Raw genomic sequence first — 16,767 nt, 5'->3', positions numbered from 1 at the left:
CATCTTACCCCTGGGAGCTTTAGAAAGTACTGTTGCCTGGCCTCCGCCTCCAGATGTCTGGGCTCAACTCCAGAGAAGGAGACCTGTGGCAACCTTTTTAAAATATCTCGTGTGGTTCACACGCAACCAAGGTTGAAACTTAAATGTCAGACAGAATGGAAAATCCAGGAGAGAAAGGTAACAGTGCTCCCCTCTGGGTGCTGCAAACTGGTTTCAGGTAGGTCTGAACAGGGAAGCCCTGAGTGGTCTCAGTTATTTACCTAGATGTGCTGAACACAGTTTCTACATATGCACAAGATGGCACATCCTGTAATCCCAGAATTTGAAAGGTTTGGGCAGGAGGATCATGAGTTGCAGGCCAAACTGGTCTATATATAAAGGCCAAGGGCAGCCTCAACTACACAGTAAGACCCGGTCTCAAAGAGGGAGGGAGAGAGGGCAGAGCAAGGCAGAGGAGAGGAAAGGAAGGAAAGGGGGGGAAAGGGGAGGGGGAGAGGAGAGGGGAGGAAAAGGGAAGAGGAGAAGAAGGGGAGGGGATAGGAGAGGAGGGGAGAGGAAGGGAAGGGAGGGAAGGGGGAAATGGGTACAGAGAGAAATGAAAGGCAAGAAGAGTAGGGGAGAGGGGAGGAGAGACAGTGGAAGGGAAGGGGGAAGGGGAAGGGGTAGGGGAAGGGGAAGGGGGAGGGGGAAGGGAAAGGGAAAGAAGGGGTTAAGGAGAAGCATAAACATCATGATAAATCTTCAAATTCACACATTTTCAGGTCCATAAATGACATACTCAAAAATACTGTTTTAAAACAGGAAGCAAAAAATTCCTGATTTTGATTCCTAGCACCACAACGTGAAATAAGATAAGACCGAGAATTTTATGACTCCTAGACCTAGCACAGGTGTAAAATCTTACATAGAGAGCCTGGAGCTTTATACAGTGAACAATACAGTGGGAACCTATAAGATCACAATTGAAACCCAAGGAAGTGAGGCCCAGTCCGTTTAGGAAAATAGTCTATTGGGGATGTTTTCAGTGATGTCTACTTGGGGAACTCTGAGTTACCTGACCTCTTCCCAAACTGACAGAATGACTGTACTGGGCCCCTCTGAACACATGGATCCTAGCCTGACACGGTGGACTTTGCCACTCAGGCTTTGCAAAGCCTGGAGTCTTTGGTGTCAAGTAGCAGAAAAGGGCTGGATTTCTGAGTGGTGCCCCAGCCTGCAACTTAGATATCACCCTTCTACCCCCTCACAGTTGTGAAACCCAGTGGGGTCCACCTGAAATTGGTTCTGAGGTTCTCGGACTTCGGGAAAGCCATGTTCAAACCCATGAGGTAAGTGAAGCCTTCCTCACACGGGGACCCCTGGAGGCAACCCCAGGGGAGCTTTGACCAAAAGGTAGCAAAAGTACTCTCATACCTACATCTGCCCCACACGTAGAACTCTCTTGGTGACCATGATAATAATTAAAAACAGTAATAGCTAATGTTTTAGTTAGGGTTTTATTGCTTTGAACAGGCACCATGACTGTGGCAACTCTTATCAAGGAAATCATTTAACTGTGGGTGGCTTACAATTTCAGAAATTTGTTCCATTATCATCATGGTCGGAAGCACAGTGGAAGGCAAACAGACCTGGGCCTGAGGATCTGAGGGTTCTACATCTTGACCCGCAGGCAGCAGGAGACTGTGAGCCACACTGGGCACAGTTTGAGCATAGGAGACCTCAAGGTCTGCCTCCACAGTAACACACTTCCTTCAACAAGGTCACAGTCCATAGTGTCACTCACTATGGGCCATGCATTCTCACACTTGAATCTATGAGGGCCACACCTATTCAAACTACCACTGCTACTCTCGCTGTTGACCTGGTCCCTCAGTAGCATCGATGCTACACACACTGCATGAATTGTGCATTTTGGACACCAACAGTCGCAAGAACCTCACAAGCCCAAGTGTTGATAGAGTGTCTACACTGAGGTGAAGCCTGTGAGAAGTCAGCTTACCCCAGACTCCCCACGGTAAACAGCAGGCCCAAGAATTGCAGCAAACAGCTAGGTCCTCGCCCTCATCCATCCTCTTTTTTGACATCAAAGAGTTTACTTCACTTGACAATACCTGCTTTGGTGGGAAACCTAGACACTAAGAAAAGCTGGCATAAAGTCAAGTATGTATTTATAGTGGTTTATATTTTATTCATAACAACGCCTGTCTTTAGATTTCAAGTACATGTACATGGGTGCAGTGGTGTGTGTGTGTGTGTGTGTTGTGTGTACACTAGCCCCCAGTGGCTCTGAAGGCCACAAGTTTGGCTTTCTTAGCGAGGAGTGTAAGGCCTTGGCCCCCGAAAGTGTTCCTCTTGTGGATGACATGCATAGGAAAGGATGTCCCCAGAAAGGGTTCCATTGCCCATATCACATGTTCCTTTCAAGTTTTCTGCCTTCCAGTGCTGTTTGTACATGTTACCTTAGATCCACACTCTCCAGCAGATGGAGAAGAAATCTCCATAGCCTGGTCACTGGGTACAGTGGAGGCTAGAGACAGGAACACTGTCGAGTCTCAAGTCTCTGAACCAGGGAACAAAAGCGTCTCTCTAAGGACAAGTTTGAAGTAGAAGAGCAGAGCAGCATGCTGGATTCCCTTTGGAACTTTAAGCAACTGCAATGTCCCCATTCTCTCAGTGGGGCTTGTTCCCATGATTCCAAGGCCCAAGCAACCTTCAGAACCCTTTAGATAGGGACTTTTCTCCATTAGAAATGCAAAGACCAAGTTGTTTACCCGATTTAAATATACAACTATTCAGTGACACGAAAGAAACATTTGAATATCATTTGTTCATATTTGTTGATTTTTTTAAAATCCCCCCAACCAGCATATAAAACAATACATGAACTTAAAAATGTTACCCATACACACATTTCAGCTATCAGTTGCCAAAAGTACTTAGCTCTGGTCCTTGTCATCCCTGGAGTCAGGCTGAGTGTCAGGGTTGAGCCGAGAGTCGGTTTCTTCCTCTCCTCTCCCGTCACCCTCGCTGTTTGGATCACTCCATCAGGCCTCGTGGACAGCACAGATGAAGTCTTCCCACCATATTAGCTTCTACATAGCTGTCACCAAATACCCAAGAAATACAACTTAACCCAAGAAAGATTCGTTTTTGGCGCGAGGTGCCAAAGGACTCAGTCCTCTGCGGCAGGGAGGACATTTTGGAGCAGAGCAGTTCTTACCATAGTATCCAGGAGGCAAAGAAAACAGGTTATAGGCCCAGTGACTACCCCTGCCTTCTTCCTCTCGCTGCCTCCCCAAATGCCCCCCATAATATGCTCTAATTGGCTCTAGAAAGGCTCTGCACACCCAGAAGTGTTTTTGCTGACTTCCTAGGCTTTTCTCAATCTTATCCAGTTGCCAATGAAGCTTATAACTTCCACACAAGCTAATGAATCTGCCTCGATCAGAAAAATTAATCTATAAAAGAAATTGAATGGAAAAACGTTACTTTTCCTAAGGACGGTTTCAGGAGGGGACGTCATCGTATAGCCAAACACAGAGCACTAAAGTCAACAAATTGTGTGCATGTGTGCATGTGTGCGTGTGCATGTGCGTGCATGTGTGTGTGTGTGTGTGTGTGTGTGCACTATGCATGTGTGTGTCTGTGTCTGTGTCTGTGTCTGTGTGTATGGTTGCAGGTACTTCCACACTTGTGTGTATGTGTGGAAAAGCAAGAGGACAGCCTTATGTATTGTTCCTTAGGTTCAGTTTGTTTGTTTGTTTGTTTGTTTGTTTGTTTGTTTGTTTTTCTGGTTAGTTTGTTCTTTGAGATAGAGCCTCTCACTGGCCTAGCACTCACCAAGTAGGCGAGTGTCTCTTTGACTGTGGGTTCTGGGTTCTGACTGAACATCAGGGTCCCTGCCTTGAGATTGAGCTACTTCCCCAAGGCCAGGTGCCTTTGTCTTATCTTTAAGAGACTGGGTTTTCCATGGCTGGCCTCAGATTCCCGAGCTCAGTCATCTTCCTATCAGAGTAAGCATGCACAGCCATGAGCATCACGTGACTCTGGCATCCTCCTCCTCAAAGCTCCATCAGTGGGGTTCTGGCCATTGAAGAGTTTAAATACTTAATTCCCCTACAAGACTACCAGTTAGAGCAGCCATCTTAGGAACACTGACGAAGGAAGCAAAGCAATAAAGGACATGTAGGTAGGTATACATACATACAACGCAAAGTTTCATCTACAGTTCTATGAAATTTAATTCAAAACTCAAGCAGAGTGTCATTTAAAATGTATTCCCTTCTTTTAAAAAGCATATGTGGGCCTTCCCTCTGAGAAATTTAAAGTAAAAAGCATTTGTTCCTTTGCAGAAAGAATGTAAATGTATCTTTGGAAAGGATACATTCTAAACATTAAGGTGATACGTTTACATTTATTTGTTTGCTGTTTGTTGGAGTGTTTGTTTGTTTGTTTGTTTGAGACTGGTTGCAAATTCTACAGCACACGCATGCAAGTCAGAAACAGCTCTTGGGACTCAGGTCTTTCCTTCCGCTGTGTGGGACCCAGGGACAGAACTCAGGTCATCAGGTTAAGTGGCAAGCAACTTAATTCACTGAGCCATCTCCCTGTCTCCAAGGTGATACTTTAAAATGTAATATATATGACACATTGCATATGAGAGGTACTCCTTAGTGCTCAAAATAGAAAAATCGATGGTGTCAAGTAAAAATAACTTTCCAAGTTTATATCTATCATAGCTCATATGAAAATTTGAGAGTGGATGTTCTCATGGTAGAATGGGGACAGACAGGCAGCATCCAGCCACACCCTCAGCCCTGAGCGTGACAGCTACGCTAGACCTGGCTGCATCTCTATAATCTGCATCCAAGCCAGCAGCCTCACTGTGGCTTTTCAGGATTGGCCTGTGCCCTTCTGGCAAAGTGTGCCTTACTATTTTGGTTGTGGAAGCTGGTTGTTTGTGTGGTTGTTTACGGCACTACCTCTGTTTATGACTTCGTTTGCTTTTCCAGTCTTCTGAACAGGTCCACACTCTGGACTATAAAATTACTCGAAGGTCATCATCCTTCCCCATTTATTAGCATAGCAGTGAAGTCAGTGTCAGCCCAGGATGCCCCAGTGATTAGGAAGCACTTTCCTAACATGGCGCCACACCCCCACCTTCACATTCCTCAACAGGGCGATGCTCTTCAGGAATCCATTAGCAATTTGAAACTGGAACCATCCAGACCGATAGAGTCTATATCGGCCTCCCTTAGCTCTCTGGCTGGACCCATTTTCACGCCCCACCTGAGTGTCTAAGAGTTCTGTCACCTGTATTTCTCCCCCAGACCTGTAACTTTGCAGTCCTTGTTCTCAATCATATTAAGTTCTCTTTATTGCCAAGTCTGACCATGCCTTACCTTTTTTGCATAAGTGAGCATCTAGGTCCACTCCATCACTTCTAATAGCACACTCTCTCCTGTTAACACCTGCCCAGGGATGCTTGGTTTTCTTCCCTTGGTTTAGGGGGCAAATCAGCCACTCTCCTGCAAAGCTCCCAACGCAGGAAACTTGCCATTGGTAGTGCCTATACAAAGCCTGCTTCTTCCTACTTTGCATGTCTCCTCCTCGCTCAGGAAGGGAGAGGCCCATTCCTAATTTGTGGGTCCACCGTCTACACCCACATGAAAAAGCACCACGCAGGCTCGTTCCTAGGGCTTGCCAAAGAAGGCTGAGTTCAGGGCGTGACTCCTTCCTTCCTTCCAGACAGCAGCGAGAAGAGGAGACGCCTGAGGACTTCTTCTATTTCATAGACTTTCAGAGACACAATGCTGAGATCGCAGCTTTCCACCTGGACAGGTAGGTCTGGTCCCTGAAGATGGCGCTGACTGCAAGGGCCAGCCCCCTGGAGAGTGACAGTATTCACTTGTCATCTCTTCTACTTCAGCATAGGGTCAATCGCCTTCCAATTCTATTAGGTTGAAAACACAAGGCCACTTAAAGTAATGAGCAATTCGTGCATATTTTTATTTTTATTAAGTTTTGTTATGTTTCACTGAGGAGCATTATGAAGCCCAGTTTGATCTCTAACTGGGGCTAGATTTGAACTCCTAATCCTTCGGTCTCTGTTTGTCAAATACTGGGATTCCAGGTATATGTCGGCATGCCTGGAAAAATGAATCAATTATAAGGAAACATTTGTCGGACATTTGTTGAAACATTTGTTCCCCAGTCCCTGCCTATCCCTCACGTCTGAACAAGGCTCCTTTTCTTCCAGGATTCTGGACTTCCGACGGGTACCGCCAACAGTAGGGAGGCTAGTGAATGTCACCAAGGAAATCCTAGAGGTCACCAAGAATGAGGTCCTGCAGAGTGTGTTCTTTGTGTCTCCAGGTGAAGTATCAGCTAGAGCCAGACTTGGGTCTTACGTATATGGTGGGGCAATCATGCCCACTGGTAGGTTCAACAGTGGTCTGAGCTCCGCCATTAGCACATGCGTCATTGGGGGAGAAGAGTGCTGCCATCCAATGCTCCCAGCCCACTCTACTTAAGCATAACACCAGATCAACGATGGACAGTAAAGAACTGTGTGAGACGATGGTCTCCCAGGAGCTGGAGATTATGAATCCAGCCTATCAAAGAGCATTCATCCTATGATAGGACGCTCTGAGACATCTGAAACTTGGAACCCAAAATGAATCCCTAGGTCCAACAGCCTTTTCCCAAGCTGGGAGTTTGAATTCCCCATCCTACTCCCTAAAGAGGTTTCTCAGAGCAGAAGATGGCAGCCCTACCAGCCCCCACTTTACTTCTCTCTCCTCCCTCAACTTCCAGCTAACAACGTGTGCTTCTTCGCCAAGTGTCCGTACATGTGCAAGACCGAGTACGCTGTCTGCGGCAACCCACATCTGCTGGAAGGCTCCCTCTCCGCCTTCCTGCCATCCCTCAACCTAGCCCCCAGACTGTCTGTGCCCAACCCCTGGATCCGTTCTTACTCACTGTCAGGAAAAGAGGAGTGAGTTAGCTTCCCGGCCACACCCCCATGGGCTTCTTGACCACACCCCATGGGCTTCCTGACCACACCCTCATGGGCTTCCTGGCCACACCCCCATGGGCTTCTTGACCACACCCCCATGCCCACAGCCCTGAAGCCCAGCTCTTCAACGTGGCTGCACTAAACCCTCACACTGCCTTAATCCTCTTATTGATCCTAGGATCAACAGATTGGATATTCATTCCCCATTAGCTCATATACTGGATTGTAAGGCACTTATCCTATAACAAAGAATCACAAGAAGAGGGGTTGGGGAGGTGCTCAGTGGGTAGTGCTTGCTGGGTCAACCTGAAGACCAGAGTTCTGATAGCCAAAACTCACTGACAGCCAGCCAGGCGTGACAGCTACCTATAATCCAAACATGCGAGAGATGGGGACACTGGGTCCTCTATTCGAGGTGGTTAGGACAGATAGACTAGTGGGAATTGGCAAGCCCTGGGTTCAGAAAAGACACTGCTTCAGTAAATAGTGTAGAAGGATGAAGACACTGGACATCAACTTCGGGCCCTACATACATGTGCACCCACACACATAAACATGTATGCATATATACGTGCATATCACAGATACCTCAAAAAATGAAGCACACAAGAGCTGAGGGAGTAAAACCTGGAGCGAGACCCATCGCTATATGCCCATAAATAAATATGCTATATATAACATACCTAGCACAGTATATGCACCAAATGAATGGACTCAATGAACAGGTCCATTGGCACATCACCACAGTTCTGATGGGAAGAAATAGTCAGAAGAATTTCAGGAGGGCATGACTTTGTGAGACAGTGTGATGGCAGGACGCCAGCCTCTGGGAGGTCATGGGTGCTGTGGGAATTTTGGAGGAGCAAGGACTGAGAGCTAGCAGGTGTGGTGCCAGCCTCTCCACCACCTGCTCAGTCAGTGCCCTCCCTCTAGCATGTGGCACCCCAGCCTCCCACTTATCGTTCAGCAAAGTCAAAGGACTCTAAACCGCCCCGACCGTCATCTGGAATTTGCAACCTCTCTTGGCAGACACCCTTACCCAGGGTACTCCTGGAGGGAGCTGGCTAACCACCCACCCGGCATCCTGAGATCAGGAGGCCAGGGCAGGCTTGGGGAAGCAGGGATTTGTGAGTGTGGGGATAGTATGGAGAGGGCCCCCAACACCCTGGCATCTTGGCTTTTCCAGCCCCAGGACTTCTTCTCCCCCTCAGGTGGGAGCTCAACCCCCTTTACTGTGACACAGTCAAGCAGATCTATCCGTACAACAGCAGCAACAGACTCCTCGGCATCATTGACATGGCCGTCTTTGACTTCCTGATTGGTAGGTACCCGACTCAGGGCACATGGCGACAGTCCTATACGCCACTCTTTGCCTAGGGTTCCAGGAGACCTTCACCAAAATTACAGCCAGGATCAGGAGGATTAGACGGCCCTGCATCTCCCATAAACTCATCGGAGTCCAAGGGAACAAACAACATGCCCTGGTTTCTTAGAAGGGGGCAGGGTGTCACGGGTTGGGGATAGGGGTTATTGAAGGAGTTGCCACTGTCAAGGCAGATATACCACCCTGACCTCAGACCCAAATGGGGACCACATCTGAAGCTGGACATTCCCTTCACTCGCTGAGAGGAAGCCAGTGTGAAGGTGGGAAGTATATTGTACTGGGAAGGACAAAGCAAGGCCGCAGCCCCACAAACCAGTAACTCTACCCTCTAGTCCCACTGGGACCAGGAAAGGATGCTGCATGTTTGAGGCTACCTGGGCCAAGCAAGCCCAACAGCTATGTGTTCAGGAGGCACGGCAGGGCACAGTTCTGCTCACCAGGCTGCCAGGCTGAGGCTGGGGGAGTATCAAAGTAAAAAGCCTAAAAATGTTGTGATCCAAGCTCAGGCTCCTGTCTAAGTGTTGGCTGGCCTCCATTCCCAGAACCCAGGTCAGGCTCTTTCATCCCTGTGGCCTTCAGACCCTTGCTCTGATCTCTCCCCTCCACTGCAGGAAATATGGACCGACACCATTACGAGATGTTCACCAAGTTTGGGGAAGATGGGTACCTTATTCATCTTGACAATGCCAGAGGGTAAGCATCACTGCCCACATCCCACCGGAGACCTCAGTAGGGTCTCTGCACTGTCTGGGCCTGTCTCCATCCGACCCTATTTCCCGCTAACCTTTGGAGGTTTTTTTCTTTTTTTTTTTTTCCTGCCCTTTGCTAAGTAGCACAGATTCTCCAGTGTGAGAGCATTCTTGTGTGCACCAATGAACCTGGCTGAGACTCCCTGTATCTTTTCCGTAGATGGTACTTTCCTGGAAGCAGAGTATGGCTTAGCCACTAGGGCTAGCCTACAGAGGCAGGGGCAGCTTGGTTGTAACTTGAGGATGGCTGTCATGGTGTCTAGCACCTTATCCCACCAAATTCACAGAAGGGTTTGCTCAGAGAGCACCCAAAGTGAAGGGCTCTGTCTCCTTTTGTAGGTTCGGACGACATTCCCAAGATGAAATCTCTATCCTCGCCCCTCTTGCACAGTGTTGCATGTGAGTTTCTATGCCGTGAGTACCATGAGCAGCGGGCAGTACACACATCTCTGGTCTAGGATACTGTGGACAGAGATGATGTGAACTGCCTAGCTTCCCATACTGCAGCTACCGGCTTTCTCTAAGTGATGTCTCCCTCATCCTTTATCAAAAAAAAAAAAAAACAAAACGAGTTAAGATCTGATCTTTTAAAGTCACTACCTTTAATCTTGAACCCACTCGGATAATCACCCACTTTTACAGATGTCAGTGCTGTCTGATATTACTAACCAGCCCTTTGCTTTATGTAAGATCTTAAATATCGCTGTTCCATCACCATCTAAGCCAAGCCCTGATTGAAGTCTGGTAAAAGTGGGTCAGACTGAAAGTCCGGCCCCTTCTCTAAAGGACACCTAACCAACTTCTGTATCTCTGACCCTTTAGCCAGGCTTGTGGCACTGGGTTCCTCTTAATTATAAAGATGAGATTGAGACCTAACAAAAGCATCCCATTTGACCCCTTGGCACATGAATGGTGCAAAGCAACGCCTTAGGGGTCATTCAAGTCTCTCTCCTCTGGACGGATTGAGCAGTAGTGGTTGCTTGTGTCAAAGATCAGACAAGTAGGCTGCTTGCGTAAGTCTAAAAGAAATCCAAACCCTGAAGTCAAAATGGACCTAGTCACTTGTCATCACTGTGGTTTTAGAATCTAACACGGGAGAAGCACAGTGATGTCACATAGAGGTTGGATTTTCAGACGACAGACAGCTTCATTCACCTACTGGAAGTTTGTTCCATCAGCTTTAAATCTTTAAAAACAAACCTTAAGTCAGTCAGTCTCTGTCTGTCTGTCTGTCTCTGTCTCTCTCTCTCTCACACACAATCATTACACACCATTAATTCCTTTTCCACATGGCTTTCAGTGAAGTGTGTTAGCCTAGAAATAAGATCTCTAAGCACACCAGCTGCCAAGAGCTGTTCGTGGGGAGTGGGCAAGTGCAGGTCGAGTTACCTTCCTTAAGGTGCTCATCTGGCCCCCACCGCCTTTATCTCATCAGGATCAAAAGGAAAACACTCTTGCACCTTCAGCTGCTGGCTCAGGCTGACTACAGGCTCAGCGATGTGATGCGGGAGTCACTCCTAGAAGACCAGCTTAGCCCTGTCCTCACAGAACCCCACCTCCTGGCCCTGGACCGCAGACTCCAGATCATCTTGAAGACCGTGGAGGACTGCATAGAGGCCCACGGCGAGCGAAGAGTCATAGCCGATGGGTCAGCACAACGTTCGGCTCCAGACTCCGGCCAGGCTAATCTGACGAGCTAATGGCAACAAACGTGGGACCTCAGAACACACAACTGGAGTCAGCACCTCGTGCTGGTTTGTAGGCCCCTGTTGCCTCATTCTATCCTGGGGTACTGGAGGCCAAGTCACAAGCTCAGGGAGGAGGCAGGAACGCTTTGAAAAAGGCAAACAGGATCCACCAAACCTCATCTTTATCCTTGGGTGGAGGTCACTGCTTTTACGGTGCACTAACTGGGGCTCTCTCTTCCCAACGAGCTCTGGCTCCATCAGGACTGCAGATTATCTTCTGAGCACACTGTGAAACCTGGATCTGAACCAGGCTTGGAAGGTCTGGAAGCTCTGTTCCCAGGAGCGGTTTTTATTCTACCATATCAAATAAAGGGACATCAAGCGGATAACTGGCTTTCTCCAAGTCCTTACTGTATATGCAGGTACAGTACACACACACCAAAAAAACGTCACTTTTTTTTTACTGACATTCTGGTCCCTAACACTATCTGAATACAATAATCTCAGCCAGGTCACTCCCAGAAATACTAACTAAGGGTAAATCTGCTCAGTTAGGGGGCACACTCCAATCTGAAGAATATTATCAACTGAGGAATTGGTAACCGAGAGCTGTGTGGCTCACACAGTGGGTGGGGTGCTTGCCTCTCAGGCTCAACCCCCAGCATCACACATCCAGTAACGCCAGCACTCAGGAGAAGCTGAAGTTCAGAGACACTCTTGAGCTACACGGGGAATTTGAGGCTAGCCTGGGCTGCATGAGGAAGTGACACCATGTATGTCAAAACCAAGAGCCAGACACAAAAGGGGGGGGGGGGGCNGGCGGAAGATTGGGGTCACATGGCTTCATCAGATCAAATCACTTTATCTTCTGATAAAAGCCAGAGGATCAAAAACTATGGAGGGGAGGAAGGAAAGGCATCACTACAAGGGACAAATCAAGAACCAGCAATGTCACTCAGACTTCTGCGTATGTCCAAGGACAGACAGGATGACTGAGAACAGGGAGTATTGTTTTGGTACACTGTCTTCATGTACACCATGCTGGCCTTGAATTCTTGATTCTCCCGCCTCTACTTCCCAAGTGCCTGGATTAAGGCATGAGTCACCATGCTGGTCTTGTAGTGGATGGTTCTGATTCATCCTAGCACCCCACGTTATGGGCACACAACTCCAGAACCCAGTTTGCGCAATAACCTTGCTTCTATTCACCCTGGAGCCTTGCCAGTCCCAGACACTACCCTGCAAGTCAGCACATTGGCCTGCAACCCTCACGAGCATGCCCCTCCTCCAATGTGTAAGGATGAGAACTATAGCTCTCAAGAGATAAAACCACATCATCTGTGGTTTAGACTTATTCCAAAATGTATAGCATCACACCCATTTGTGAAGTCAAATTTGCTGGGTGCTGTGACTCATTCCAGCAAATCCCCACCCTTGAGTGGCTGAAACAAGAGTGTAGAGTTGAAGGCTGGGCTGGGCTGGGCTGGGCTACAGAAGAAAAAACAGCAAAGTCAACTCTACCAGAGAAAACTGGTTCTAAAGACTTCCCTCTCAGGAAGGCCCTTTTGTGAGGTGCAGCTTCCTGCAACATCAACTGTTTCTTCTCTTCTCCCCTGTCTGGGAAGCACAAGGAAGCCACACTGAAGAATGTAGGGGGTGGGGGTGGAGGTGCGGGGAGAGGCACTGTCAGATCAAAGACAGGATGGTTTGGGGCTCTCAGCCAGCCTGGCTCGGGTGAGCTGCATTCCATCTCCAACATGGCCTCCCTGATGCAGACCAGTAAGAGACTCTGGAATAGCCTATCTGCTTTACATTTCAAAACCAAAGTAACTCGGCTTGATCCTATGTTGGATAACTACATAGGCTACTTTTAACTATCTGTTTTTCTAACAACAACAACATAAAGCTAAGAGCAACATTTTTCAAAAGCACCAGAAAACAAAAACATTCCATTCTCAGAGTGTGGAGTTCTTACAGCTTACGCACTCTGAACCATTCATTGCTCAACTTCCCATGGGGAAAAAAAATATTCTGAGTCTATGTGAAAACTTTCCATGTTACCACTGGCAAGCAAATAAAAAAAAAAACCAAGACTGTGTGAACTGGTGGAGACCAGTTTGGAGGGATATGCCACAGCATTCTCCAAATGCTGGACCTATCTAAGGATAAGTCAACTCTCTTACAGGGAGCAATTCTGTCCTATTAAACTCCTGGCCTCTTAACTGTAAATTATTACTGCCCCTAGGAGAAGTATGAGGTTAGGCTCCTAGGATTCTCTAGTCTCACTTCCCCGACCCATTACTACAGAACCTCATCTTGTGTGGTAAAGATCATGTCTTTACAATGCTGGTTCTTTGACACTGCGCCTGTCTACTGCTGCACGTTCACAGTAAGAGACAGCTTTCTCAAACTCAGCAACGTGAGTCAGCCCATGAGCACTATGCTGGGGGGGCCTTCTAAATAGCGAGTGACCTCATCAACAGCAGGCACGAGAGCCCCCACACAAGTGTGGTGCAGGAAGCCCCCCAGTGACATGGCCACAGCTGAGGCGAGGCAGACCTCACTCAGCCTCGGGTGGGAAGGAGGGCAAGGGATAATCACGTCCCGGAGGGCTTCTGGTGTGGCAGTCTCGGGGTCACACTTACATTGTACCAAGTAGGGAGACACGCAAATGCAGGATCGCAAATGCAGGATCCGCAGACTGAGGAACAGCTGGGACTCATCTGAGGTTGACAAAGCTGAGAATAAAGAAAAAGCTCTCCATCTAGTGGTGACTTTTTTAAAATCACAAAGCTACTTCTGCTTGTTCTTACAGGGACTCACAATGATGTCACAGTTCTAAAGTTATGCCAAGAAACAAATTTTAGCTGTGTATGTACACAAAAATGATGGTTTCTACGGAAATACCCCAAATGTTCTTAACATTTGGGGAGAGATTTGAGTTTCCCCGTGGCAGATGTGATGGAGGGCAAATTAAACGGCTAGCTAATCATGGTTTTGGTCCACCCCGAAGTGCACTGGCAGGACTTAGCCAAAGCTCACAAAGGGTCCAAATCTTTGGAGGTTGGAGACAAAGTGACGGCACTGCCATTGTGCTAATTCAATTTCAGAATGTCAACACAACAGAAAACTGCATCCTGGGCCAAGTTTTAAAAGAAGGACATGCAGCTGGTGAGAGGAAGGGACTTCTGAAGCTGGCCTGGCAGAGCCTAAGAAGCAGAACTCAGCCACGCTCCAGCACTAACTCCAGCTTCCCTGCGCGTGAAGATCCCAGTATCACCAGAGTAACTCATGAGCTCACTCTTCAAACTCCAGGAAGAAACACAGAAACAAATCTTGATGTGTAAGATCCTCAAGCAGCTACAGGCGGATCTTGTAAAACCAGGAGTCCAATCCAGTCTGTGAAGCCCTAAGGCACACAGACAGGTCTGTCCTGTGAAAAAGCCGCCATGGCTTTGGACAGATTCCTTCCAGAGCTTGTTAGTGAGTCTGCCCCACACCCATAAAAGCAAGGTTTTGAAATCCACCCTTTGACAAACTGAATTGGAATGTATTTAAAATAAATAAATAAATACATTACTTTTTCAAAACTCTAATCCCCAAATTCACTTTCATTCTTTCCCACTGAAATTTTGGGGAAAGACAGAGGAAGAAAAGGAAGAAAGGAAGAAAAACTGATTCGTTTAAGAATTTAAATTATTTCATCTTTTTTATTCTGTGACCTACCATTGAGACAGTCTGTAACAAAAGAACAGCGATTAGATTAGCACAGAGTATATCAGACTAGTGTCCAGGAAACAGCAACTGTCCCTTTGGCCAGCTCTGCTTTCTCAGCAGATTGCTTAAATTCGCCCACCCATCCAGAGATAATGGTGCCAAGAGTCCACAAAGACACAGTATGCCAACCACGACTTCTGACTGATATTTAAATTGCACAAAGATAAAGCTTTAAATGTGGTAATTTTTAAATTTAGACTTATCTTGAAAAGTCTAAGAGTAAAACGACAAAAGGGCGTAACTTGTAAGCTAGCATGGAACTCTTAGAAAGCAGGTGTTTATCTCCGTACAGACCAAGGGGGTATATACACATGAAATGCATTTTATGGCGTTCTACATCATTCACATACATACATTTTTTGGCATTTAAACAAATATCAAATTAAGCTTTAAGCTAGTAACATAATTTTTATTTTTTTAAATATAAAAAAAGATAGCCAACCACAAAGTAAGTACAGAAAACCCTCATTTAATATAGATTATGGAAGTTTTAGATATGGCAACAAGGTAGCTTTCTATCCCACGCTAAAACCTAAATGAGACTTTTTCCCAAGTTAGTAACAATCTAGAAGCTTTTCAATCTACCAAGAAAAAAAATCTAGCATAACCAACAATTTAAGTTAACTGGGAAAGGGAGGGAGGGAATTATTAATCAGAACCACTTGCACACACGTGGAAAACGGCAGTCACTCCCAAATAGAACCCGACATTATACAGAAATCACAAGATAAGTGTGCCTCGTTACGAACTGTGAATTTTGTTTAAAAAATAACAGTAATAAAAATAAACTGTTGGGTTATCACTGGAATAATGTAACACACAAGGCTGGAAATACTGAAATACAGTTAAGAACACAAGTTTACTTCAAACACACTCACACAAACAAAAACAATAAAGAAAGTTTACCAGAGAAATTCAAGGTTAGACAGGAAAAGGCAGGACTCAGCGGGGTGGCCTTTCAGACCACAACACGGTCACACCCCACCACTGTTCCTAACAGAAACCCAGGAGACAGACCCAGCTTCCTGCTTCTGGACACCTGAACGCCATCCACCTTCAGCAGCACTGCCTCCATCCCCTTCTCTCTGGAGCTTGCTCTATTTGTCTATTCTGTCATTCCAACGTCCTAGAGTCTGTAACTGAGGGCAGATCACACGAGTTAACCATAGTTAACTACCCAGAGTGAAGACCTCAACTTCTCACAGTTCTGTGTCGCATCCTCAGGATTTGGCACCAGCTGGATAAGTTACCAGAGTCTGTGAGCTCAGACAGGTGCAGTCAAGTCACAATCAGTACTTGCCATCTACAAATGATTTCAAACCTAAAGGCAGGGATAGACGGCCAGCCACACCAAAACATCTCAGGGTTGGAGAAGAAACACTAGCGACAGACAGACCAGACCAGGCTGAGGGCTGCACTAGCTGCAGTGTCTGGTGCTTAGCAAAGCATGGCACTTCCCACACTTAAGCTACCTTAATTACAGGCAGATGTCTTTCTACTGTGCTAGGAGTTTTCTATATTCAGTCTTCTAATCCTTAAAGGTTAAAATCATTTACTCTATAAAGAAATACAGCAAACATGGCCACAGTCTAAGTATGTCACTTGTGTCATATGGAAATGGAAACCTGTGTCACTTAAAACCCCTGCACAGCTATTACATCATTACGGTAATTCAGTGGTGCAGGGACCGCCCTCAGCAAAAAGCATGGCACTTGCTGCCCAGGTTGAACACTAGCACTGCACAGAGAAGCGGTGACAGCCAAGTCCATACAACTCTCTATTTATTTGTGAATGAGCATTTAATAACGCTCCCAATGAAAAATGGTGCAATAAAGCAACTTTTAGTATAAAGAGACAAGAAGCTGTGAAGCAGTGGCCACTGGGCGCTGCGGATAGGGAAGAGAAAGCAGTCTGCATGAGTGAAGCATGGACTGGGGAGGAGAGGCCCAGGAGGCGGGTCAGACGGACAGGGACACGAAGCTGTTGTACTGCTGGATGTTCCGCTTGAGGATGTCTGAGCATGGGCCAAGGACGCGTTCAAACCGAGGTCGGTCCAACTTAACGCACTTCAAAGGGCCCCGGGCAACCACAGTGGCAGCCCGAGGACGATTCATCAGCAGGGCAATTTCACCTGGAAAAGAGACAATTGCG

The 16,767-nt window shown here is 47.0% G+C and overlaps 2 protein-coding genes across 4 annotated transcripts in view; one reads left to right on the top strand and one right to left on the bottom strand.

Moving 5' to 3' along the window:
- Positions 1-11,225, top strand: part of Fam20a (FAM20A golgi associated secretory pathway pseudokinase) — a 49,034-nt gene extending 37,809 nt beyond the window's left edge. Inside the window, exons 4-11 of one of the 2 annotated variants that reach the window (XM_021176166.2) lie at positions 1,250-1,328; positions 5,749-5,841; positions 6,260-6,375; positions 6,817-6,997; positions 8,230-8,339; positions 9,014-9,095; positions 9,491-9,550; positions 10,587-11,225. In XM_021176166.2, coding sequence (XP_021031825.1) covers positions 1,250-1,328; positions 5,749-5,841; positions 6,260-6,375; positions 6,817-6,997; positions 8,230-8,339; positions 9,014-9,095; positions 9,491-9,550; positions 10,587-10,851 — 986 coding nt within the window. In that variant the 3' untranslated portion in view covers positions 10,852-11,225. Of the gene's footprint in view, positions 1-1,249; positions 1,329-5,748; positions 5,842-6,259; positions 6,376-6,816; positions 6,998-8,204; positions 8,340-9,013; positions 9,096-9,490; positions 9,551-10,586 lie in introns of both variants that reach the window. The other variant, XM_021176167.2, reaches the window with a different exon arrangement.
- A 3,292-nt stretch (positions 11,226-14,517) lies between these two features.
- The window catches only part of Prkar1a (protein kinase cAMP-dependent type I regulatory subunit alpha), a 19,698-nt gene continuing 17,448 nt past the window's right edge, over positions 14,518-16,767 (bottom strand). For both annotated transcript variants that reach the window (XM_021176185.2, XM_021176184.2), the window contains exon 11: positions 14,518-16,747. In XM_021176185.2, the coding sequence (XP_021031844.1) occupies positions 16,575-16,747 (173 nt within the window). In that variant the 3' untranslated portion in view covers positions 14,518-16,574. The remainder of the gene's footprint in view (positions 16,748-16,767) is intronic.

This window comes from Mus caroli, chromosome 11 (genome assembly GCF_900094665.2).
Source record: "Mus caroli chromosome 11, CAROLI_EIJ_v1.1, whole genome shotgun sequence".
Classification (NCBI taxonomy): Eukaryota; Metazoa; Chordata; class Mammalia; order Rodentia; family Muridae; genus Mus; species Mus caroli.
This window is presented reverse-complemented; position numbering and strand designations above follow the sequence as displayed.